General features: G+C 29.0%; 1 protein-coding gene across 2 annotated transcripts in view; it reads right to left on the bottom strand.

Annotated features, from left to right (window-relative positions):
• Positions 1-4,496: 4,496 nt before the first annotated feature.
• The window catches only part of LOC142334118 (7SK snRNA methylphosphate capping enzyme-like), a 56,405-nt gene continuing 35,858 nt past the window's right edge, over positions 4,497-25,043 (bottom strand). For both annotated transcript variants that reach the window (XM_075381843.1, XM_075381842.1), the window contains exons 6-7: positions 24,070-24,288; positions 4,497-20,375 (exon numbers count right to left, since the gene is read on the bottom strand). In XM_075381843.1, the coding sequence (XP_075237958.1) occupies positions 19,782-20,375; positions 24,070-24,288 (813 nt within the window). In that variant the 3' untranslated portion in view covers positions 4,497-19,781. The remainder of the gene's footprint in view (positions 20,376-24,069; positions 24,289-25,043) is intronic.

Raw genomic sequence — 25,043 nt, forward strand, 5'->3', positions numbered from 1 at the left:
TCAGTCAAAATTGAGTATATCTGGTTTTCATTGAATCTTGACGAATTAATTTCTAAGAATCCCAGAAAACCGAAAAATGGCATCAAAATTCCCACAAAAGAATGTGTGTATGTTGGCGTGTAAATCGCCTTATATCTCCATAACTATTTGACCGATTTTCACCAAACCTGGCTATAATATTTGTATAGTAGGGGCATTGATGCTATTAAATTTTCAGTTCAGAAGGTCAAGAGTGGGTGGGGGGTTACAGGGGGGGAACAGAAACATCTCCAGATTTTGCATAATTAGGGTTATATATATTTTTGTGAATATTAATACAGTAAAAAACGTTTTTGCTAATTTCACTCCCCTCCAAAATGGTTTTAATTTTTTGAAGAGTTAAAGATGGTAATATAAGGGTTGATTTTCGTTGGTTTTTTTTTTTAATTTTGTGAACAATTATAAAAAAAACATCTTTTGTGTAAAAATCTCTCTGCTAAATTGTATCCCCACTCCAAAAAAATAGTAATAATTTTGAAAAGTTACAGAAGGCAGTACAGAGGATCTTTATCATTGCAGTTTTTTCTATTAGCATCTCATTGGATCCACAAATTCGTTCCCCATCAAAGTGGGGTCTTAACCCAGCCGCCCCTCCCTTCAACACCCCACATCCCACTGGGCAGCCAGACTGCTGTTGTAGTTGTCTGTTATGTTGTGATGTCACAGGTGAGCAGCAGAATTAAATAAATGAATAATATTTAAAGTGGCTGCAAGTATCACCATACCCACACGAATGAAATACGGTATGCGTGCATGCTTTAGTTAGAATAATTGAATTAAATAAAACAATAAATATTTTGAATTAAGTTATCTGTGCATGTGCAGATAAGCTGTGCATCAGAAATAAGCTACATGACAGTAAAGTCCTACAACTGTGTTCTCAGCTTATTTTTTTTCTGAAAATTTTTATTTTTCCTACAATTGTGCTCTAAGTATCGCATAATCACCTCATTAATATTTAAAAACCGTATGGCGTATTTGAAATAAAAATTTAAATAACAAAAATGGTAAACTTATGCAATCTTTACCATGTCGTTTTCTATTTCAATTTGCTAATTGTCAGAACATTTAATTATTTACTCACTAGCCAATGCCTATCCTTGGCTGTTGAGCCCTTTGGCAACGTGCTGACCAATAGATACAGGCTGCTATGAACTCCAGGCTCTTATCCAACCGGGTGTGGCCCAGGACCGAACAATGTGTCAGGTGATCAGCATCCATTGTCTCCCAACCGCACAGCGGTTGGAAATGACAGTATATGAATGCGGCGAAGGTTACAAGCAAGATAGTCATGGCCAGTTTTTAGTCGGAAGGCCTACCACACTGATCGCATGTGGTAGGCCAGGGTTGATAGGACTTTTAGTGACCGAAGTCTCATATTCAACCACAGAAATAACTTTACTGAAGTTTTTTTTTAAATTAAGTTATTTCTTAACTTAAACTTAAACTTTCCTGGTGAATACAGTTAGAATAGCTATATTAATGGGAAAGTATGGTGTAATCAAAAATGGGGTATCGAGTTTTTTTTGCAAAACTTTATGTTTGAGGGTCCAAACAGGTCATCTAGACCAAAAAAACATATGTATGTCTGTTGCATTGTTTTTGGCCTTATATCTCAGGATTGACTGAGCTGATCTTCTTCAAATAGTTCTATGTATGGGACACTGATACTATTAATCTTTTTTTTCAAAATTGATTAGGGGGTGGGGGATATCAGTAAAAAAATTCAGTAGTAAAAAATTCAGATTTTCTTCAGAGGCATTTTGAGAAAAATATATATTTATTAAAGCAAATTTGTTAGGCTTAACCTGTATATGAATGTTTTTAGAAAATGTTTTCTTAAAATTTAATCCTCTAACTCTAAAAAATATATTTTTTGTTTATTTGTTCTAACTCTTATTAACAAAAATTTTTTTTTTTTAATTTTTCATCAGTTAAAAGGCCTATTAAAATTAAAGTAGCATTGTAATTTATATTCCGGACCCAAATTGAGAAGCAAATTTTTTCATTACTTTCATAAAAGTTACACTTCATTTATTCAAATTTTTAAACAATTCTTTTAAATTAATTTTTTTTTGTTAGGGATCACGTTTTTAAAAAACATATTTTCCTATTTTTTCCATACAAGAGTAAAGAAGCCCGTAAATTAAAAAAAAATTACTCAAAATTTGGGAATTTTGAAGCTTAAATTTTATTTTTATAATCATAACTTGACCAGCATAGTCATAAAATCATCCAATACTTTGCCAGCTTTTTTCAGATACTTTAGATTTAGTGCTGGTATATAACAAAAGAAAAATAACTATCATAATTCATAAATCGTAATTATATTCCTAAAATTCACACAAATTTTAATCAATTAAAAATTTCCATAAATAAAAACCTTATGTATTTTTTAATGCTGAAGTTTTTGATTACTGGAAAAAAAAATGAGTCGGCATTATAATCCTCATTATAACCAGTATTTCAAATATAACACAACCACGTTGATGACATGAATTTATTACAAAAATGCTAATTTAATAAAATATTTATACAATATTCAAATTACCTTTAATACTATAGATATTCAAAATGATTTCCTGAGATCCTGATGCAGGTTCGTACATGTTTCATACCATTTGCAGCCACTTTTTGGAATGTTTGAAATCATCTCTTTAAATGTTAGCCTTCAATTCATCAAGTGTATGAGGATTGTTTGTAAAAAACTCCAAAAGAAAAAAATCTGCTGATGTAAAATCTGGTGATCTTGGAGACCACAACCCTTTTGATATCAAACGATGGCCAAAAAATTCCCGTAACATATCCAGTGTTTCATTACTGATGACACGTTGTGTTATACTGTTGGAACCAACATTCTCATTTGTGTGAATCTAACATGGCAATAAACTGTTCTATTAAGCTGTGATAAACCACACAGTCTACAGATTTGTCAAAACATAAAGGCCCTATTGCATGATGCCGGGAGAGCGCACACCAATTTTACATGTGCAATGGTTGTTTGTGAAACGTGTAAGAATTTCAGTGCTCCATATTCTGCAGTTTTGGCTGTTAATGTAGCCATCCGAGTAAAACTACGCCTCATTGCTGAAATAAAAACAATCTATAATTTTAAGTAGTTATCAACTAGAGAAATGAAACGATGACAATACTGTAAACGTTTTCTGCGGTCTACTTTTTCAGTTCTTGAACGACATCGATGCGATTGTAATTTTTTAGTAGTCCTGAAGCTGTAGATAGTGAAAACCCAGCCATATCTGAGCAATTTTCTGGATGAGCGTGTCAAAACGTTCTTTTACATCCTCTAGAACTTCTACTGTTAACAGAGACAGTCGATCTTTTCTTTCTTTTTCTTGTTTAGCCTCCAGTAATTACTGTTAAGATAATACTTCAGAGGATGATATATATGAATGTAAATGAAGTGTAGTCTTGTACAGTCTCAGTTCGACCATTCCTGAGATGTGTGGTTAATTGAAACCCAACTACCAAAGAACACCGGTATCCATGATCTAGAGTGACAATCGACCTGTGCTTTTCCAATCATGTACACTCCCAGTCTCACAAAATTTATTAAAATCAAACATGATATTGTCGATTTATTAGGGGTTGAAGAATTGGGAAACTTTATCTGAAACTTGTCTTTCACTTGCTTGTAAGATTTATACGCACAATAAGTCTCAATACTTTTGTCCTTGGAAAACGACTTATTTAACATAATAAGAGATGAATTTATACTGGTATAGCACTAGTGTACAAGGACATTTCAACTGTTACAAGCTACTAACCTTGAGTACAGTGTTGCCAACTGACGTGTAGGGAGGAATAAAATTTACCTATGCATAACTTCTACCTTCGTAATCTTAGGGTTGCATCCTATTTCAAACACCCGTTAGAAATTAGAGTGTGACCAAAGGAAAAAAAAAACCTAATCTTAAAAACAGCTGGTATAAAACATACTATCAAAATGAATATTTAGCTTTTTTTTTTTCTATTTCCCACCATTTATGCTCAACCAATTGTTGGCACTTTCACAAAGACTATTAAATAAAAAAACACGAAGGCAGTGGTTCATCTACTTACCTCTCTAGCTCACTCGTTATTGTTTTCATAATATTAAATAGAAGCATAAAAAAGATTTAAGAATAAAAAGTTCTCTTATCTCAAATTAAATTAACAATAATATACAATTAAATAATTAATTAAAATCGTATATTAATTAATCTATGGCACAGCTCATTATGTCCATACATAAATTACAAATTTTAATTGTTTTTATAATTAATTTAATACAAGAAAATAATTTATATAATATAACTATTAAAATTATTTATTGACATACTAAAAATATGTGCATTTAATAAAAATTATACAATTATATTGTGCAATTGTACATTTTAATTTTAACTGTTCAGTACTATTATAATTTATTATAATACAAAATAAAACAATGTATTTATATTTATACAATATTAAAATACAAATTACAATTCTATATATCTAAAAAATATTTTATTCTTTTTTTATTCATCTATACTACAAAAATCTTATAAATAAAAAAAAGATTATACATAATTTTTATAAAATGTGAGTTTTTAAAAAATACTGACTCAATATTACATATATTACAGGCAAATCCTGGTTATACTGAAGCATTAAAGCTTTGATTTATTCTAGTTCTCAAAGTATAATATAAGCAATTGTATGAAAGGATACCATTTGAATGGCACCAAACACTTAACACATCTCAATGTGAAATAAAATGCAATAGCAAAAAAAAAAAAAAAACATAAACCGAGTTGTTAAGAAATAATAAAGGTGAAATAAATAAAGAAATAATATAGGTGAAAACTGAAAAACTACCAACAAATTAGTAAAATAAGGTTAGGCTTTATCTGACATGCACTATTTTAAAGGCCACAAAGTCTGTCTGTAGGGAATTCTCCCAATATTAGATACCATCAATGGTTCACTAACCATTTTTCTTCATTATCCTTAGCATGGAGGATCTAGCAGCATAATATATACACACCTTTAAAAAAGATAAACAAGGACAATGATGTACCTAAAACAGAGCCTTGTTTAGTCCAGACCCTCAGTAAACTTTAATTTTGGTATTGCCTTTTACAAAAATTAAAGTTTAAGAAAAATTAATAAAGAAAATAAAAAAATTATAAAACATTTTCAATTTTCGAACAGGTTTTTTTAAACTTAATTTAATTTTTTAATATAAAGAATATTTACATCTATAAAAAGTGCTAATTTTCAGGAACCTTTTTAGGTAAGTGAGTAAAGCTTTTTTTTTTCCAAAAATAACAATAAAAACACGCATTTTTACATTTATATAACAATAAATAAATCATTTTATTTATTAAAGGAAATAACAAATATATAAGACTAATTCGAGATTGATTGTTAATATGCATAAATTTTATTGTTAAATGCATAATATTTTTTATCCTGAACTTTTTACAGCTAATTTTATTCAATTTTAAGATGAAATTCTTTGAATATTCAAACTGTGTCTGTGCAACATTATGGTAACACTGGAGAATAAAAGTGACCACCAGCCAACTCTTGTTATTTGTCTTATCGTGGAACGGAGAAGTAGTTTTGCAAATAAAAATTTCAAAAACAATGATTCTAATAAAGAAAATTAGTGCAGAAAATTTTATTATCTCATACAAGGTAGTCATAATCATGTTCCTTCAGCATAGACGATCAATGTAAACAAAAAAAAATCTGCAGGCAGTATAGGAATCGCTTATTAAAAGCTATACTATTAAGAGATATGATGTAATAAAAAGCCTAAGTACTTGACAGTTGCAACCTTATAACTTAGATAGAGATAGTGCAAGAACTAAAAACTGAATGATCAAATAATCTGATGAACAATGAAAAATAAACGACAACACAGATATAATTCACATTTTATAGATATCAAACAACTATTTCTGGTTTGTCAATCAACAAAATTTTTGGTATCGTTCTAAATGAAAACCTGATTAGTGTTACCAAAATCATGTATAGAAACAAATTAAAAATACATCATTAAATGAATTTAAAATAAGCCTTTACATCTTTGAGAATAAAGGATATCTTGTAATTAATCTTATTGCAATGACATTTATTTTACCATTCCACAAAACATTTCTTTGTAAAACAACTTTCTAGAAGTGAATGAAAAGATATAGTTTATATTTTTATGAGAGTCGACCAGAAAGTAAAAACAGTTTTTGTTTTATAAAAATATTTTGTATTTATTTTAACATTAATATACGCATCATAATCTACATTTTTTAAGCTATTTTCCACATAGTCACCTCCAAAATTCAAGAATTTGTCAAATCGTGACACATCTTCATGTTGTCATCGCTTTCATGTAACAGATTGTGAACATACAGTATATTTATCAATAGTTTGTCTAATATGAAACACTGGTCTGTCGGTCTGCTCTTTCAGCTGTTCGGTAATGAGAGTAGAATGTCCTGAACCTGCTTGTTATGAACAGAAGTTCTCCCTACCGTAAATAAACAACACAATCTCCTTACGTTTCCTTCATTCACTACACTGTCACCATACATGGCAGTAATCTTACGATGAATTTCCACAGGATGAAAACCTTGCGATCAAAAAACATATGACCGATCGTACCTCAGTCAGCAGGACTCTCAATTTTATTTTATCAATTTTAAACAAATTAAAATTACTCCATTTCACAATACAGCTACAAAATTTTGTACAGCGCTAGCAGAACGAGTGAAACTGGCCAGGTCTTGATCCCATTGTTGTGAGTGAAACTGCGCACATGCCAAATGATGTGCAAATGGTTCTTAATATCACATACAACAAGAAAACTGATAGGATTTATAGAATACATTTTTTTGTCTTTGATAATCTTTAATAATGACATTATAATTTGGAACAAAAAATTTTTAGTTTTCTGGATCGAGAAATCGGATTAAAAAAATTCCCCGCTTGATATTTTCAATAGTTACGTATATTTTACTCACTTAATACTTGGCTTTCCAAAAAAAAGCTCAAGAAAATGTGGTGAACGTAAAAGCTGTTAATGAATTTGACTTTTTTAATCGATCCAAATTCAGCTGTAAAAAATAAGTATGTTTTTATAAAAATTTTAGTCTTTCATATAATAAGAAAAAATTATATCATTTAAAATCTAATCTCTTTCAATTACAAATTTACTATTAACAGCATAATCATATACTTCTAAAAGTTGTCTTAAAACTAACAGACTACATTATGCAGGTAGTTTATTTCCTTTGCAAACCGATCAGAAATGAAGGTATTATAATTTTTCAAAAATTATTTACCAAACTCTTTTTGACAGTCACATTTTATGTATGGTTATTGTTCAAAGTTTGTGTAAGATAACTTGGACAAAATTTTTAACGGCAAAAAAAGGCTGTTAAATGCATTTTTATAGAAAAATTCTTCTAACTAACTGCAAGTCCTTCTTTTAAATGCCCCCTAGGGCATTTAAAAGAAGTCCTAAAGAATCACATATCTACAAATTTATAAACTACGTAAAAAAGATTAAATCGACTGAAATTAAAGACAAATAATGGGTATAATATAGATATAGATACATAAGAGACTAATTTGAATATCACAGAATTATTACGTTTGAAAAAACGTTTTATTGTATAAGATACAACAAATTTATCACAGTATTTCTAAGTAATATTAAATAAGAAAATAATATTCACAGTTTTAAAGATAAATTTTTTAGAGACTATTTTTTTTTTGTGCAGAACCAACTGGTTGGTTATGATTAAATTAATAAAACTTTACATAAAACATTAAATTCAATGTATTGTATGACCCTTTTTTTTCTTCTTTACACCCTTTACATCATATATCTATTAACACGTCCCATGATCTAATAGATGGGTTTTCTGATATGCAAAAATTAAATGAAATCAATGGTGATTTGCTTATGTAACTGAAATGTAGCCTCTACTGTTAAAGGGGGTTTAGAAAATAAAAACTTAAGAGAACTACTGAAGATAGTACAACCAGGATTTATTAAATAAATAAATACATAATATTTATAATACATAAATAAAGAGAATTATTTACAAAATAAATTTATACATTAAATCCTTTAACAAAACTTACAAATATAAAAAATATATTAATTTATTTAAAAAACAAAAAAAAAACATCACTCCAATATACGACATTTTTCAATGTTTACTTTAAGTAAACATTTAAAAACCATTTAAACACTAAATTATATTACTTAAAACCCTATTACAGTTTGGTCTGTCTACCCTTAGGGTAACCATACCTGAAACAATGTCATTAATTTAACCCCAATGACAAAGAAACACGGTAACAATGGGCATAAAAATCCAGTTAAAATTACACTAATTATTTTTTAACATCCTTGAGGATGCTACAGGACAACTATCAGACACTATTTTATCTAAAATTCATCACATTCCTCTACTGTAGAAAATTCCTTTCACTAGTGACTTATTTATTGCAATTATTACATTATTTTTAAAACAAAATTATCCAGTTTATTGAAAACCAACAAACACGTTACAGAATAAAAAATTGTAGGACTACAACCACAACAGTAAGAAATATAACATTTACATTTAGGTCCTGGATTTGAATCCTGGTCAGGCATGGTAGTATCTTTTATATGCTACAAATTTCCATTCGGGCTAAATGATCATAGCAATTGATCATTTACATAAACAACTTTATTATTAAATTTGTTTATATAAATCATCAAAAAATAATGAGAATCCTTCTATTCTGAGCGCTGTCTTTTCAACTGAGTTCATATTTTTCCCGACGAGATAGTAGCACTGTCTATAATATATACATCAATATTTTTAGCCATATACACCAACAATTCATATTTGACAGCTAGGTAATTAGGTCATTTTATTACAAATGGTGATTTATTTTGTTTGAAAATGATGAAACAAAGAATCTAAATTAAATTTTGTGTTAAAAATGAAATAAAGTGCAGTGAATTGGTGAAAAGTTTAGAGAAGCGTTTTGATGATGGATATTATATTGATACCCTAGGGTTTATCAGTGGTACAAATTGTTTCAAGAAGGATACATGACAAAAGAGTTGGATGTCATAACACATAAAATGTTAAATTTTCAACAAAAATGACATCATTGCAGAACAATTACTAGCAGACAAGGCTGATTATTCAGCATCGAAACAAGGGTGTGACATCGAAACGATATGATCATTCCAATAAAAGCTGTTACTATTTTTTGAATTATAATGGTGTTATCCAAATATGAATTCTTACCACAAGGTTGTATAGTCAACAAACAATTCTTAGTAGTTTTATGCAGGGCAATCTGAAGAAAATGACAAAAAATGTGTAGGGCAAAAATTATTGGATTTTACACCATGATAATACTCCAGCTAACTGTTCACTATTAATTTAAGATTATTTAGCAAAGAATAACACCATATTGATGATGTAGCATTTGCATTCTTCAGACATGGCACCCTGTGACTTTTTATGGTTCAAATGATTATGATAATATTAATAGAACAATTTGTAATGGGAGATAAAATAAAGAAAAAAAATCACTAAGTGAACTTAAAGCTCTACCAAAAATTCAAGTTTTCCACAAATATTTTGAGGGTTGGAAGAAATGCTGTCGTAAAAAAGGTATCGCATCTCTGAGGGACGACTGACTATTTTGTAAGATACAATTTCAAAATAGGCAAAAAAGTAAACTTTTTAAAGTAAAAATTATAATTCTCATTATTTTTTGGTCACACTTCATAATATATGCAATAACAATTTGATTTTTTTTTTTTTTTATAATACACAACAAAATTACAATCACTTTCATTAATACTTTTTTACAATAAAATACATGATTTAATTGCCGCTGAAATTTTATAAAACATAATAATAAATGTATAAAAATATTTTATATTTATTCAACTTAATTAATTAAGGCAATATAAATATACAAAAAAAGTATGTTTCTTCCTCTCATTATTATTCTAACAAAAAATTAATGGAATATAATCACATGAGAGATTTTCATAATTTAAGCTAAAAAAATTGACTATTTTTTAATTTGATTGAGAGAGAAAGGGCAAAGGCCTTTATTTTAAATTTAATAATCCACATTAACTGAATCGGTCCATCAGTTACCAAGCAATTTTTTTCAACAGTGTACTTTACACACACACACACACACACACACACACACACACACACACACACAGAGAGAGAGAGAGAGAGAGAGAGAGAGAGAGAGAGAGAGAGAGAGATCAAAATGTTCCATATATTTACTTGTATCTATATTCATTTTTTAAATTAATATATTAGACATCACTGGAATGAAACTGTTGTGGTGATTTAAATAATTATTCTTCTGCTAAATTTATTGAACTGTGAGAAAAAATTTGTTTATATAAATTTTCAAGATAACTGAAATATTAAATGGGCAGTTAAACTTAAAGAGCTAACAAATAATATTTTATTTCATCACTTTAACATAATATTTTTCATTGCTGACTAAATTATATTTTGTAATAAATAGCTAAGCTATACGGTTCTCACAGTGAAATTTTAAAAATAAACTTTATTTATTTTGGCATTTCATTATCAAAACTAGGCAAATAATTGTTAAGATATCATAGCGAATAACAATTTATCTTTTTGTTAATTGACTTGATATACTACAAACTGCTTATACACTTACTTAAAATTTTGAACTAATCTTTCAGCAGTCTACTGCTTATAGACAACCTTACAGAAGAACACTGGGGAAAAAAGGGGGTTAGTCCACTTTCTGGTTAATTTCGGTTTATGCTTGCAACGTTTAACTTAAGTAATGTAGTCTAGGGTAAAACTATGATTTCTAGAAGACAGTGATAGATAATGAATATATATTGCTTTTAAAATAGGTGTACTGGGGACAAAGGAGATTAGGTTAGTCCAATCTGTACTACTGGATAATAGGATAAGTCCAATAATACAAGCCTATCTTACTCTATATTATAATAATTTGTATTGGTGATGTTCGCTAACTTGTATAACCTTACTTTCCAGTAAAAACATGGGCTACGTACAGTGTGGATGTGCTCTGATCGCATCAATATGATAAAGTTATATTGTTTTACTGTGCAAGTGTAAGTGATTTGTTTTCAACATAATGGATGTCAATGCTTCCAATGATGAGTTATCTGTAAATGAGCACAGTCAATTATTTAAAAATCTTACTAAAAAGTGGAAGTCATTTGGCACAGTAACAGATGGTAGTAAAAAAATATGTACCCAGTTGGGCAAGCTAGGGAATCTGTATAATTGTAAAAATAAATGTTTTGAAATCATTCTTGTAGCATAGTGATTTTAATAATTTAGGTGATTGGAATAAGCAAACTATTTACTATTTTGTGGCTTGGTTTCTGTTGTCAATATATCTAGAAGACGGCCCGGACAGAATGAGGCCAATTTTCATGAGAAAAGCTACAAATACAAGTGAGAGTTATGAAAAATGATATTTGGAAGAGCAGATCATTTGCCAAAATGCTTTTCTTTTGTTGCACGGCATATAAAAAAAAAATAATTAGAAAATATTCAGAAATCTTTGAAAGAAATGGGTAGTACTCCACAAGATAGGCTTGGCAGACACAAAAACATATTTCATCATTTAAAGGAAGAGGGAGTAATTATAGTTTGAAAAGTCAAGGAAAATTTACTTATCAAAAGACCTTAATGTTAAAAAGATTCACACAATGTACAAAGAAAACTATCCAAACAACATTGTGTCATATGAAACATAGTTTTGGTTATCCCAAGAGTGATAGGTGTTCGACCTGTAACTGCACAATAAAATCATTAAAGTTTAACCAAGTGAATTGTAAAAAAATAAAATTTTATAAGAAATTCATGATATTGAGGTTCAATACCAATTGCATCTTAGAAAAGCACAGTGTTTTTATGCCAAAAAAAAAACAGGAAGCTTGTCTACACGGAAACTATTTTTATGGACTTCCAGAAAAATTTGCCTTGTTCAAATATTAGTATAAATTTGGTATACTACTAAACTGTCAGTTTATTCATTTAATATACACAAGCTTTCAGATAACAGGTCATATTTTTATGTTTATCCAGAATCTGAGGGCAGTAAAGAATCTAATGAAGTTGTTTCATATTCAGATAATTTTATGAATCAAGAGCTAGGTACTGAAAATGAAAACCTTCACATAATCTGTGACTGCTGGTGGACAGAAAAAAAATTATTTGATCATGTGTTATCTACACTACACAGAACATATAAAAAAAACAATTAAAATCTGTTGTAATTACATACCCAATAAGGGATCACTCGTATCTTGAATGTGATAAAAAATTGGCTTGGTAAATACCAAAATCAGAATTGAGATGCCTGAAGATTGGGTGAGTGTGTTCAAGAGTGCACATGTAAAACCATAGCCTTTTGCCACATTACAAGTTTTTGTAGCGGTGTAACATTAAAAGTAACAATATAATAAGAGATTGGACAACATTTTTGACTCCTCTGTACAAAAAAATTTGTTCGTTTAAGACAAGACCTAAACAGCTAAAGTTTGAAATTGAGACATCAGTATTTGCCATACACACACAGACTTTGGACATCGCTGTTGACTACAAAAACATGCAGACAATATCTGAGAGAGCAACTGAACAAATTTCAAGGAGAGTTTCTGTATCCGCAACATACTTACGATGGCAAGTACAATATCTGAATATTAGAGAATTTATTACTTATTTTAGTTGAGTATAAATAAATTAGTTAACTCAATGCATAGATTACAATCTATATACGTAGTAGTAAGTATTGATAAGGCCACCTGACAGTGGAGGTGGCACAGCAGTACCATGCTGGCACCTGCACACACAGCCTGTATTTGTGTATATATGCCTCAAACCATGTTTGAGGCAACCATATTTATATATAATGGTACTTTCTATTTTCAGATTTCCTGTCAATAACATGAGAGAAGTATTCAGACCTTCAAGAATTAAAAGTGATTTGCTCTCAAGCTCAGGAGTATTAGTCATCTTTAGTTTATACAGACATTTAACTTTTTACTTTGTTGTTCGTTGTGTGAAGTGTGAAGAAAAGTGCAACTTAAAGACATAGTGATATTTCATGCACAAGAAATATGGACCTACCTCTTTTTCCCCCAAATTGTAAGGAGGTATAAAACAAATTTAAATTTTTTTACTTTATAATATAATAATAGCAAACTGAAAGACATATTTAAACATTGCCAAATACATGTTCATTCAAAAAACCTAATGGTTACTATATTAAATCAATATTTTAATACAGTAAGTTTTTAAAGTTTTTTAATTAGTTTACTATGTAAACCTGTGAATTATTCAAAAATACATTAATTTTTCAATACAATTAATACATACTAATTGTTTAAAACATAACAGAGTTCAGTAATTGATGTTAATTGTTCCACAAATAAAATTCCCTGTAGAAAATTTTTTGTCAAACTACAAAGGACTCGTAATGAAGTGCTTGGTCGTGTAAAAAAGGTACAGATGTTGATGGAGTCTTTTTGAAGATATGTATGTCTTTATAAAGTGAACCAGAAGAGGTAATAGCGCAAACGAAGAGTACAGATGCGCATGCACCAAGATGGAAACTGTGAAAAAATACAAATATGGCACTGTTGCAAATAAATTTAAGTATTCAGAAGTTAAAAAGCTGCTTATCATTGGTTTGGCAGAAGGGATAAAAGAAAATCATGAGAACATGTCTAAATATGTCAAAACTGTGGTTGTTATAGAAGATTAATGAGTTGCCAAGATTCACAGTCACCACAGACTAGAAATTAACTGTTAGCAGGGATTATGTTTCATTCAAGCTGTTTTTCTTGTATAAGGTGTACTGCATATACAAACAAATTACATGATGCTACTACGCTGTGAACGTTCTCAAGTTGTTTGAAATAATACGAGGCGTGGAAAGCAGCCAAGAGTAAAAAATAAGATGAGAAATTACATGAAAATTGCATCAGATTCTTGCACAAAATCCTATTGCTGATTCTTGCTCAGAATGAGGATATGGAAAGTAACGATATCATCTCATCCCCAGCTAGAATTGCATTTGATGCTTGGAGTTGTAAACACTCTTTTTAAGTATAATGCTTCTGAAGTTCAGAGGATAATTTGAATTGGACAACGACGCATACAATGTTCAACAGCAAATCAACTACGTAGAACCACCTTTTGCTGGATGTCCAAGTTGAAAGATTTCTAAAAAATGGATGAAAGAGAGTTTCATGTGTTGAAACACTTTATGAAAGGCAAATTAACTCAGGAGACTAAATAAAAACTTGATAAATATTACAGTGAATCTGTACCTTCAATTATAACATTTTGTAAGTATTTTCAAAACATTCGAACCGCACAAGTGATGCTGAATTTTCTGGACACCTTGTTGAGGTCTTCAGAAGTGACTGATAAAATTCATGATATGGTGTTGGATGATAGAAGAGGTATGTGAAACTGCTAGAGTTTTGTGCATCTTGACTGAATGATTGTATAATATTTTGTATCAATACTTTACTGTGATAAACTAATCTGCAAGATGTATGCCATGATTGCTCAGTTGTTCAAAAATGATATTGTGTGAGCAGTTTGCAGCTTTTCAGCAAAATCCACAGGATTTTAAGTGTGGTTTCATCACTGCAGATGAAACACAGGTATACTACTGCACACCTGATACCAAGGAACAATCTGAACAATGGACTGCCAGTAGGGAGTTTGCACCAAAGACAATGCCCATTCCTTCGACCAAGAAGATTATGGCAACTGTCTTTTGGGATTTACGAAGGATAATCCTCATCAAGTATTTAGAAAAAGGATCAATGATTACACACAAATATTATGAATTGTTATTGGACTATTTGAAAATCGAGCTGCAAAAAAATGTCCATGATTGGCCCACACAAAAAAAGTCCTTTTCCATCAAAGATAATGCACTGCTCTATTCACTCTTCTGCAGTTGTGGCTGCAAAATTGATATTAGGATTTAAACTCGTTCTACATGAACTCTCCAGATTTGGTTCCTTCATACTACTATTTGTTACCCGACAAGAAAAAATGGCTTGACAGGAAGATTTTATTTAAACGAGGAGGTAATTACAGGAACAAATGCCTATTTTGCAAAAGTGGAACAATCCTATTATCTGGAAGGGATCAACAAACTGGAGCAGTGCTGGATGAAATGTATAAGATTAAAAGGAGACTTGAATCTCGAAAATTGTCGTTTTTATTTTTGCATGGACTCCAAACCATCCTCTTAGACCTCATAAATGGGAAAACAAAGGTTTTTTGGTTGCTGGATCATCAGGAACAATAAAGAGTTTTAAAAGATTTGTGTTGATAATACTTGTCCAAATTAAAACCCCAGGATAATCTCTGGAAATATTATTTTGTCATTACAAAGATTTTATAAAAAAAATACATTTTTAGAAAAATTTGTGAATAAATTGGTTGTCATCCATTGCATTAGTTAAAGGCTTGAAAGAGAAAGGCATTTTTATTTTTGGTAATATAATAATAAATTGGTATTAACTCCCTTAATTCAGAAGTATAATTAAAACACAGAGGTTGCAGTACATTTAATAATACTTTTGTGGTAAAAACATATCGCTTATTCATACTGAAAAAGTACACATTTTATTTCCAAATATCGGTAAACCATAACGTAAAATACCTGCAACATTGAAGGGAAGAAAATAAATGGGGAGGGAAATAATAAAGACAACTCAAATAGCATATAAATTAATTAATTTTATTGTCTTCCGCGAGTAATATATCTAGAATTTTCTTTTAATTTTAAATTTAATAATGATTAATCATTCTGATATATGAGATGCTGATGTCCTGTCTTTAATATGCCATTGTTTATGTATATGTTGCCACAGTAACCATAATTAATTAAAAATCAAACATAGTACTTAAGAAAAATGTACATTTTTTTTTTCTTCTATGGAATGTTGGGTTTAGAAATAATAAGTAAATTTTTAAATGAAATATCTATCAGATACCCCACTCATATCAAAAGAAAACACTTTTCAGACGTTTTACCTTTTCAAGAAAAACATATTTTTTCATGAGAAAGTAAACTGCTGATTTGTATTGATAAATGTTTAGGCTACTTGGAATATCAGTTTATTATTTTTAAATTTTAAATAAATGAAAAAAATTATAACTTAAATTATGTTATCTTAATGACACCAATAAAAATGAAGTTAAAAATATTTAATTTTTATTTAAATTTTTACTTCACATTAATAGAGTTTATAATTTTTTACGCTGACTTGAGAATTTTTAAGTAACAAGCATATAAGCAAATACACAATTTGCGTATATTTAAAAATGCCTGTGTAGTTCCAACATATTATTAAATGTTGTAAAACAGAAAATAAAATTTATGAAATTTCCTGAAATTTTTTCCCTCCATTGTCATCAATTTCAACTACACGTATATGTACACTCTTTCTCTTACTGTGTTTTCTCAAAGAAATCCAAAATGATTTACATAGCAGCGATCAAAGTTATTTTTAATTTTTGATATTAAAACTAAATAAAAATATATTAATTAAAATTTAATGAAACTAAATATTTTATTTATTTATTTTTTTATGTAATTGCAATAAAATATGTTTATTTTTTCCACATAAAATGTTGATTAGAGAAAAATGTTTAATTTAAAAATATTTATAAATAATTAACAACCATCCCGATTTATTCAAGAATCTTATTTTAAAAGAATGAAATATTTTCCAATACTTCCTACATAATAATTAATGGGCATAGATGGCCCATAATATATGGGAAAACGCAAGATTACCAAATTAAATAGTTATTCATCATTTTTTAATTTCATTAAAAATCTGGATTATCAAAGACCGAAAAATGAAAGCACATACAGGTAAAGTGGTACCAGTCAATTACGTGTGCTAGTATTTACTGATATGTTGTATAAATTGTTTATCTAACTGCACTCTTACTTATAATATTGTGATTTCAAAACACTAGTTATTTTTACGGTAAATAAAGAGAATTTAATGCTATGAAGAATACTGATCTCAAAAATTCCAAGTTTGATAAACATAAAATCAAAAGAAAACTTTTTTTTTATGACGCATACCAGGAAACATTATATACAAAATAAAAAAAGCAAGAAGATCAATAATTTATTTTCTGAAAAAATACTTTGGTTTAATATTGAATTCATGAAAATATGCCATTATTATGGAAAGAAGTTTTAAATAATTACATATTCTTAATATTTCTCAGGTAAAATACTTAATTTTCCAGTTTTTGATTTATCGGTTTAGGTCAATTCTTGCTCAGAATTTCAATGATTTGCAATATTGTTTAATCTATTTAATAGCGTTGATGAGTCGCATGTATTTTTAATTTACTGTTCCAATTTTGGTGTATGAAATTTTTTAGAATGCTTTAAAGTCAAAATAAGGGCAGATTTTTTTTATTGAAATTACAGAGATCAAATATTTTAGCGGAAAATACATGTACCACATTAGACTAACCTTTTATAATGAAAAATAGTTGTCCCTTGATATTTGTCTTCATTCTCGAATAATCTACAGAAATTTCTAACAGAATACTTAGAAATGGTAATTTTAATGAACTGAAAAATCAAAAAATTCTCAAAGAATGATAAGGTATAGCGAGATATTTTTATAATAAAAAAACTAAAATTAAAACATGTGATATAGTTAGATAAATTACTAAACTATTTAACACAGTCACACTATCAGTAAAACCAAGCTTTCTCGTAACTCTCCCTATTTTTCTGGTACTACTGATTGATGTTTTATTTTAATATTTAAAAAAAAAGTCTGTTCTATCAGAGATCTAAAATTCTAATTTTATTATGAACATTTTTAACCAGAATTACGTTTTTTAATAAGAGAGGGTTCAAGTCCGGGTAATGGTCATTATGTAGTAATTACGGTGAGTAAATTACGTATAAGAAATACAAATAAGCATATAAGGTAACTCTTCAGTACATGCATCACAGAAATTTTGTGTTGTTTTTGTTATACTGCCGGCTATTTTCCTCTCTAATAATTTCTATAACTTAGCGGTCAATTTCTTATGTGTGAGTTAAAGATAAAAAATAATTTATCTCTGTACTCTATTTCCAGGAAAATTTAATAACCGTTTAAAATTCTAAGCGACTAATATTAATAGCTATTTCTAAGATTAAAATATATTTTGTTAGTTTTAATGAAGGCAAAATCTAATTACATCATCATTCCATTACCGGCAGTATAATGTTACTCCGAGATAATAAAATTTTGAATAAAAACATATTATTTCATAAAATAATTAAACTACATTCAATGTTAAGAGCTACAAAGGCTGTCCTGACTGTTATGAGATTAATGAATCTCTATCTAGACGGTCATCGCTAATAAATAACATCGTTAACAGGAGCTGTTACACTGAATAAAGTATAGGTCACCTATTTTGTTTATTAATCAAACTACAGGACATCCAAGGAAACATAACAATATAACAAAATTTAAAACATCCTTAAAAAGAATAAAGATAAACTGGAACAATTTTATAATGCAAAAGAGTATTTTCCATAAAAAAATAATCGTTAGACAGACAATTTGTTTATTCCCAAATATAAGGAAACTGATGTTACTTTGGTATAACACGAATGAAAAACTTCAATCGAAGGTGGAATGGAAGCAAGGAATCCCCCTCTAATTCCTCATAATATAAAATAATATGCTTCAATAGTTATTAAAATAAAATTATGGAAAAATTTTCACAAAATTGTAACGCTAAAAATCACTTTTTTTATAGTACTGTCAAAAGCTTTCTTTGCGATTTGATATGTTGCAGAACCGTCAGCATCTGATGACCAATGTAATCAATTAAATATCAAATAAAGTAACACTAAGATTTTAATTTTACGAATTTTATTTTACGTTAATATTACACGCAATGTGCTTGTGTATTTATTAGTAATTATAATAAATGTACATGTACTGAAGGATTAAATACAACTTTTAGTAAGGTTATTTTATACAGCTTGTTATCAAAAACATTAAATTGTGCATTTAAATAACTTTATTCCTCTTATACAAACCTAATTTATTTTATTTTATTTTTTTTTTTTTAATATTCAAAAACTAGACTCTATGTGGAATCTCCCTGGATTCACCAAACATAAAACAATTGAGTGTAAATGTACAGCTGTGTTATAAAAAAAAAGTATATATATTTAAATGTAACGAAAAAGAAAATTTGCACTTTTATATTAGAAATAAAAATTCTACATCTTGTTAATAAAAATAAATAGCCTAAAAACAAATTCAGTTTACATAAATAAATTAAGGTAACAAAACTAAAATGTATATCTCTATATATTTCTATATATTTTTATACAAAATAGGGCTAAAAAAAATTAATGATTATTACTAGTAAATTAATCTCAATATCAGAAATATTCTTATTGTTATCATCATTATTATTACGTTATCATTATTATTATTTACGTTCTTTTAAATGTAAAAGAATAAATGACTTTTTTAAAATAATAATAGTAAAATTAAATAAATAAATAAAAGTGGTTTTTCAAGTTTAAGATTTTTTTTACAAAAATATACACACTACAAAATACAATCACACAAAAATGAAAATCTACATTTTTTCTTAACTTCTTAAAGATTCATTATTCGTGTCAATACCGTTATTTTCATTGTTAATATTTACTGAAGTATTATTAATGACTGTTTGCGATAAAACTTCCGTTAAATCACAATTTTGTATTATTTCCATATGATTATTTATCGCACTGTTAACCGTTATATCACTATTTTTATTTAAATCCTTTTCTTCTTCTTTTTCCACATTTTCTTGTTCCATCATTTCTAAAATATTATTACCGGATTGATTAGTACTTGACGAATCTGCAATAACATTATTTCTATCGACATCACTAACTTGTTTATCGTTAGAATTTATTGTATGCTCACTAGAGGTCACCGATTTATTATTAATATTATCAGCGGCTTCATTATCGGCAACATTTTCATCTGAAATTATAGCGATAGTAGATGGGTTATTAATTATTACCTGTGTATCACCACCTTTATGAAATAATTTAATCGGTCTTTGAAAACCACGAGAATGATGTAACGGTGCACCGACTACTTCACATTTTGTAAATCCGACTTCAGATAATAAATACTGGCTAAATTTATGTGGGAACAGTTCAATATTTTGATAATTCTTCCATATTTGTGGCTACAAAAAAAAAAAAAAATAAAGAGATTAATTAGAATAATAATTAATGCAATAATAATATTATTTTCTAAATTCGATTAAAAAAAATTGTTTTTTTTTTTTAATGTCCTACTACTCATGGCTGGATCGATTCACTTTAACAAAACTAAATACTAAATAAAATCTATGCTACAATGTAATCAAAAATATTAAACAAGAGGGCTGTACCGATAATCAAAGTACTCATTTTTATAACGTCACTCAAAATTTGAAGATTAACGAATTTTGAACTACCAACTGTATCCCACAGAATAACAGTTTTCATTGATAACAAACAGCAAGGTATAGAGGCAGGCAATGTGTTATTGCTGAAAAAATTAAATCATATTGCAAATAATTCACAAATGTGAAATCTGCAACTTAAGTAACTAAAAATTTGTCACATCTTTCTTTACATCTTATTATTCATAAATCAAATGTCAGATTAAACTGATTACGGATTATTCTGTGAAGTTTAAAGATATTTTCAAATTTTTGTGGATTAATATGTATTCAAAAGGGTTTGTTACTGGTGATTTTAACACTAATGAAGAAAGGTAAGGTTCATCAGATAGTGAGCATAATTTTCAAAATTATTAAGATTTTTTTCAAACAGGAGCGACAATATTTTTTTCTTCCTGCTGAAATATATTTGGTTTTATCTTGAGAATTAATAACAAACAAAAATAGAAGTTTTAAATATTAAATAATAATAATAATAATGACTGTAATTTTATAACTATATTATATATTTTTATTCTAAATTACCTTTACTTGTATAATTTTATAATCCATCATATTGAGGTCTCACCATTTTTTGGTTTTACATTTTACAATGGTAAAAATAAATACACTCTTACATAAATAGAGGGTTTTTGATATCACAGTTCACACTTTTTAGATGTGTTCCGATAACATTTACAATTACATCATGTCATGTGTGCAGAATTTTGAGTTCTACCTGCCAAATATTACTACTCATGTATCGGCATGATTTGGATTTTTTTTAATGAATGTTACTTCCATCTTTTGGAAATATTTTGAACTAAAAACCAAACAGTATTACTGACAATTAACAACCAGATTTACTGATAACTGGTTAACCCTCTTTTGTGTGCTATATATATGATTGTTGTGATGAATATCCAGTGTATGTAAATAACAATAATAATAACAGATGACCCATATTCAATGAAAGATATTTTAGTACCAAATGAATTTTCACATATTTTCAATTTGTTAATAATTCTATAAAGGTCAATAAAAATTTGGAGGGCTATTGCCCTCAATCATGAGAACTTCATAATCTACTGTACAAACACTGATGTAACCTCTTGTTCTGACATGATGCTATCAACCTGAGAGATGTAAATACCAAGGTGGCTGGTGCATACATCCCCTACCCACATCTCCACTACCATTATCTCTATCCCACTGCACACATGTTGTATCCAACTTATCAAGACAAAAGTCCAGTTTATATTTTATCTACAAAATATTGAGCCTTTGGAGGCGGAAATTGAGAATATATTCATTATTATTGGAAAATAACATTACGAGACCACATATGCACCAATTTTTTTTTATGACGCCATTTTTCTGGCAATGCCATAATGCTGTTGCTGTAGAACTTCTGTGACTTCCCGCCAAAAAAAAATTGTGACACATGGTTTTCACAGGCCTCTTTTGAAACTAAATTAACACCATTCAAGGAGTCCTGCGAAAACTGAAACAAATAATAGTCTGACAGTGCCGGGTCCAGGCTAAACAATAGATGCATTAAAACCTCCCGGTCAAGTTCTCTCAATTCCTGACAGGTCATTAAAGATGTATGCGGTCTGGTGTTGTCAATATGGTAAATAACACTTTCTGTCGACTAGTTCAAGCGGTTTCTTTTGAATTGCTAGGTGCAATCATGGTAATTGTTGAGAGTACAGGTCTGAGTCTATCGTACTGCCTGGCAGCAGCTGGTTGTGATGCATGGTGCCCATTTTCTAAGTAGAAAAAAATTTTTTTTTCTACAATTTTAATAAAATTTTTTAATGATTTTTGTTTTTCAATCCATTACTAACTTTATTTATTTAAAGTATTTTACGGTAAAATGATGCTAATGAGCTTTGGGGCTATAAAGGTCCAATTTATTGATTAATTTGAAGAACAATGTTCAACGACTAACTGCAAGTACTACTGTGACATGCTAGAGAATAGAGTGAAACCTGCAATAAGGAGGAAACGTCCTGGTTCTCTCTCAGAATGGATAATTTTTACAAGATTACTACCCCTTCCACACTGCTCAAAAGACACGGGAAGTCATTCAAAAGCTGAGCTGCCACATTTCCATTATAGTCCTTATTTCTCACCATTTTTTAATTTAGAATTTTTTAGCTTTTGGTCCTCTCAAAGAGTATTTTTATGTAGAACCTAGTTAGCCAAAAATGAATGGGTCAAGAATGCACTGAACAATTGACAGTACACATCAAGGTGAACAATTATTTATTATTTGAATAACAAAGTTCACAAACAGATTGGGATAAGTGCTTAAATGTATCCAGGTACGATTATATTGAAAAGTAGTGCTTCTTTCAATCTCAGTGAATAAATAATAAATTTTCTACAGTAATTAGTTTCTTTTTAATTATTATTAAATGAGCCTTGTAATTTTACACCCTGCTGCAACAGATATGGTAAAATTGGTCAGGTTTCTGGTTTTTATCTCTAAAAACTTAAAAATATGCTAAATAAAAAAAAAATACCTAGATAAAAGTTATTCCCACTGGACAAGGAAACCTCATGGTGACCTTGAACTTGACCATTATTTCAATATTAACACTATTTTTTAAGATATAAAGACCTATTTTTGATCCCACCAATGAAAAGAGCAGAAAACTTTACACTGTAATACGTGGTCACAAATATGACCTTGGAACTTATTTTTTGAAGATACATGTTGTACAAATGGATTCTTTTCGTAGATATTTACAGTTACTTGTTTCTAAGTTATAAGAAGAGAATTATTGCTATCTGGTACTGTCTTCAAAATTCAGTAAATTGTGTTAATTGGATACTGTATGTTATATAATAAAACATAACGACTAAATTGAAGTATGCCAACATGATATTTTTCATTCTTTCCCATTGATGCTATGAAAAAAGGTAATTCCATTTGAAAAACCTGGATGACCTCAAAACGACTTCTAAAGGGAACCTCAAGGTCATGTTCAAGGTCAATGTCAGATAACCTCTCCCTATCCACCTAACTTGTAAAATAATTTTTATGATCTTCCCACAGTTTGTAAGATACAGGAATATGAATAATGTGTTTTATGACCTTAAAAAAACATTCCAAGGTCATATGTGTGTCCATATATTCATTCTAATGTAAATATTTTCGCTCTTTTCATTTGTAGGGTCAAAAATTAGTTATTCCATTTGAAAAATAGTGTTAACCTTGAAATAATGGTAAGATCAAATTCAAGGTCACTATGAGATGTCTCCCCCCCTCCAGTCAACATAACTTTGGTTATGGTCATTTTTTTGTATTGTGTAGTTTAGGAGAAAATCACCTAGGAGTATTAAAATGAAACACCCTATATATTTAAATTAAAATATTAATGTAATACATTATAGAATAATTAAAAATTTAATAAATATGTTATTAATTACTTGAGATACTCACCGTAAGATTTCTTTTCTTTTTATACGAATGCCAAGGTTGTGGTTCTAATATTAAAATACCACCGGGTCTTAATTGAGCGTACATACGTTTGAATGCTCTTTTTATTCCTTCATCACCCCAATTTAGGTGGAACCATTTTGTTATACTAAGACAAAGTATGGTATCAAATTGCGGTTGTTCCAAGGTAAGTAATATATCTGATTCCAAAACATAATTTCCCTGTAAAAAAAAAGAAAACATTAAATCAATGTATAAAGCCAATAATATATTTGTATATAGCTAAGGGTACATTTTTTCATACACAACAAAAGCAAACAACCAATATAATATAAAAAAATGTTTGAAATATAATTTATTTTAATATCTGTCTGTTTAATGTTTGCTTGTTCATGCAACATGCAAGAACATTTGAACTAACTTTCAAGTAATCTGCATAATGTACTTATCTTAACTCTAACTGAAATTTTAGCTATGTCTTAACTTAAAATATAAAATCATCAAAATAGGAATTTCAAAAATTCACAAATATTGATAACTTAGAATCATCTCAGCAATAGAATAAAAAGAAATATTGGCAAAATCATCAGTGTACCATTATTATACATCAAAGTGTAATAATGAGAGTCGGTCACATATAAACCAGACTTTTGTCTTCAGGACTCACATATAAACATAAGTGATCTGGCAGATAGATGGTATACTGACTATAGAGATGTGGGAAGTGGATGACATTCCATCTATCTTGGCATTCGCATCTCTCTAGTCAGCAGCATCACATAATAGCAAGAGGTTCTATAGCTGGCTGTGCAACATATTACCATAAAATTTCTCACAATTCGGAGTATAAAACCCTCCAAACATTTGACCAGACTGCTTGTGTGGTTAGGGGATGTGATGTTATGTATATGATTAGGCCACTAAATTTAAAGGAGGGTATGAAATCATAGAAAATGAGTCGCATTAAGCATTTGAGA

The sequence above is a fragment of the Lycorma delicatula genome, chromosome 13, assembly GCF_047948215.1.
Source record: "Lycorma delicatula isolate Av1 chromosome 13, ASM4794821v1, whole genome shotgun sequence".
Lineage (NCBI taxonomy): Eukaryota > Metazoa > Arthropoda > Insecta > Hemiptera > Fulgoridae > Lycorma > Lycorma delicatula.